The sequence below is a fragment of the Brachionichthys hirsutus genome, unplaced genomic scaffold, assembly GCF_040956055.1.
Source record: "Brachionichthys hirsutus isolate HB-005 unplaced genomic scaffold, CSIRO-AGI_Bhir_v1 contig_1068, whole genome shotgun sequence".
NCBI lineage: Eukaryota > Metazoa > Chordata > Actinopteri > Lophiiformes > Brachionichthyidae > Brachionichthys > Brachionichthys hirsutus.
The window spans coordinates 7937-11000 of record NW_027181154.1 but is presented as its reverse complement, the minus strand read 5'-3'; the positions used below and the strand labels follow the sequence as shown (position 1 = coordinate 11000).

Genomic DNA, 3064 nt, shown 5'->3' with positions numbered 1-3064 from the left:
AATTGGTCATTTATTCAGTTAAGATCATTTTCTGCAAAGAAAATGATAGTAGAGTAATTAAAAAATAAATAACCTGACTGGCTTGCTACCTCCCCAGGTGTGCGACTCAGACACTAAGCTGGACCCTCTGGCCACTGTTGAACTGTGTAAAGTATTGGAGAGTAACCCCAAGTATGGCGCCGTAGGAGGAGATGTGATGATCCTGAACCAGAAAGAATCTTACATCAGCTTCATGAGCAGTCTTAGGTACTGGATGGCTTTCAACATCGAGAGGTCCTGCCAGTCCTTCTTCAACTGTGTGTCTTGCATTAGTGGTCCTTTGGGTAGGAACACAACATTTGTGATTTGATGTGGACCAAAGTAAAGATTCTGCATGTCAAGCAGTGGCAGTTTTGGCATTAATACCCGCATGTGTTTCTGGTGACTTCAATTGTTCCATACAGGTTTGTACAGAAATGATGTCCTCCAGCAGTTTCTGGAAGCCTGGTACAGTCAGAGGTTTTTGGGAACTCACTGTACATTTGGTGATGACAGACATCTTACCAACCGTATGCTGAGCATGGGCTATGCTACAAAGTAAGAGGCTCATCCGCGTTGTACGAGGAAAATACACCTGATGCACTGATTTTGATGGTGTGTGTCTGCTGTTCTGATGAGTGTCATACATGTTCTTTTTGCCTTTAGGTACACGGCCCGAGCTAAATGCTACACAGAGACGCCTGCTCACTTCCTGCGCTGGCTCAACCAGCAGACTCGCTGGACGAAGTCTTACTTCCGCGAGTGGCTCTATAACGCCATGTGGTGGCATAAGCACCACCTCTGGATGACTTACGAAGCTATTGTCTCTGGTATTTTTCCCTTCTTTGTCACCGCAACCATCATCCAGTTGTTCTGGACAGGCACGCTGTGGGACCTCCTCTGGATCCTGTGCTGCATCCAACTCATCGGGCTCGTGAAAGCAGCTTATGCCTGCATTCTGAGAGGAGACATAGTTATGCTGTTTATGTCACTATACGCAGCGCTGTACATGACCAGTTTGCTGCCTACTAAGTATTTTGCTATTCTCACCATGAATAAAAGCACATGGGGGACATCAGGCAGGCGCAGGATTGTAGGGAACTATATGCCCATTATCCCTTTGTCGGTGTGGGCGGCCATTTTGTTAGGTGGACTTGGTTACACAATCTACAAGGAGATTCAACTGGACTGGAATACTCCAGCCAAGATACTGCAGACCAAGTTTCTTATTTTTGGTGGGGTGGCCTACGCCTCCTATTGGTTTCTTATGATATTCTTCTACTGGGTGTGGTTCCGCAGGTTATGCAGGAGACGGGCTCGTCGATATGAGATATACATTTAAATTTGATTTGATGAACAAAGAGAAGGAAACTATTTATTTGAATTCCAGAACTGCCTTAAATGTATTCCACTGACTTCAATTATTTATTTTGCGTGTTATCTTTTATTTAATAAGTGGAAAAAAAAAAAGTTGGGAATGATAAAATTGATCTTCCATGTTACCAGAGAATTTTAATGATATGATACAGTAGGAGAGCAAATGTTTGATCCATGTGTAGATAATGCTACAAAAAGAAATAGTACCGGGGGCTTTTGGACCCATTACCTTCTCAGGATGGCACCCATGATCTTCCATCAGATATTTATTTGTGATAGGTTAAGACTGGAAAAGCACTGTTTAGAGTAGACAAATTTTGGTGTATTAATGAGTATGTATAATGGCTCTTGGGTTATATGTCATGACAACGACAACACAAAAGGCTCCAGATGACTTCATTGACATTGCACTGGACCCTGGATGGGACAAACAGAGTTACAAACCTACTTGAAAATGCATAAAACGTCTTAAAATAACTGTCAACTAAACAATGACTACCCTGTTGTGGGGGAGGAACAAACATGGAGTCACTGAAACCTGAAACTACGGGAACTGGTGTTTCTAAATTATGTATTCTCTCAAATTGCTGCACACTGTCTATCTCATGGGTATACACTGTAAAACGCACTTTTTTTAATTTGATATTCCGGAAGAAAGATGGGAAAGAAAATGTTATGTTCCTTATTGTATATATTTTTTGAGTATCACACTTGTTATCATGAAAGTTTCTGAAAACGTGAAAGACTTGGTTTGTGGAATGTGTACAGAAATGAATAAAAAAAATATTTTTCTAATGTGAACAATTTCTATTTCCTTTGCATCAAAATAACTTTTTATACAGAGAAGGACAAAGTATTTTGTAAATTACTGCTATCACATACAGCTGACATTGATTTTAAAACATGATGCTACATTCTATCAGCAACTTGAACCTAAAATTACCCACTACGTTAGCATTAGCATGGCTGCTAACATCAGTGGGTAGACAAAGTCACAATCCTAACAAGTCGACTACTTTAGAAGATTTGGATTATGACATGGCTGCAAACACAAACACAGAAAACTAAAACAAAAGTAATCTGAAGGCGACTCGACACGCTCCGTAACACAGTACGAAAATCCACAGTTCCTTTCGTAGATATTGGATGATGTTTTGGACAGAGTTGGTTAATTTTTGCTTAACGTTGTGAGAAATGGGTATTTTCACCATTACTTTATATTAGAGTTAGTTCATGGACTGTCTAGAGCAGGAAACGGGGCAGTTTTCTTGACCACTGTTAGACGTTTTTGTAAGTAGTGTGTTTTTTTTCCCTAATTATGTCACAAAGAATCCATTAATTAGTGTAAATTAAAATATTTCATAATGCAACAGTAAACTGTTCTACGTGGACCTACATTTCTATGTCAGTTTAATATGACACTGTCGATATAATTTAATAATCTCAGGGTGTCTTTGAAAAAGCTACATGAGCTGGATGGGGTGGAGGCTTTTAAGTCACCCTTTAAGTGGATGATTCAACATTTTGGGGAACTTAACATGGAATTTCCTTTTAAATAACATGTAGGGTGGAAGTCATTCGGAGAGAAGTAAATATGAATAGGGTGTCACCCTTTTTTATGGAGCAGCGTTGCCAAAGTTTCAGTGACTATCAATATTAAGATGCACGT

General features: G+C 39.9%; 1 protein-coding gene across 1 annotated transcript; it reads left to right on the top strand.

Annotated features, from left to right (window-relative positions):
• Positions 1-97: 97 nt before the first annotated feature.
• On the top strand, positions 98-1360 carry LOC137917341 (hyaluronan synthase 1-like; the record flags this gene model as incomplete). The annotated part of the gene is made up of 3 exons (XM_068760128.1): positions 98-323; positions 444-576; positions 685-1360. Coding segments are annotated over 3 exons (1035 nt in total), but the record flags the coding sequence as incomplete, so codon positions are not given.
• Between the last annotated feature and the right edge of the window lie 1704 nt (positions 1361-3064).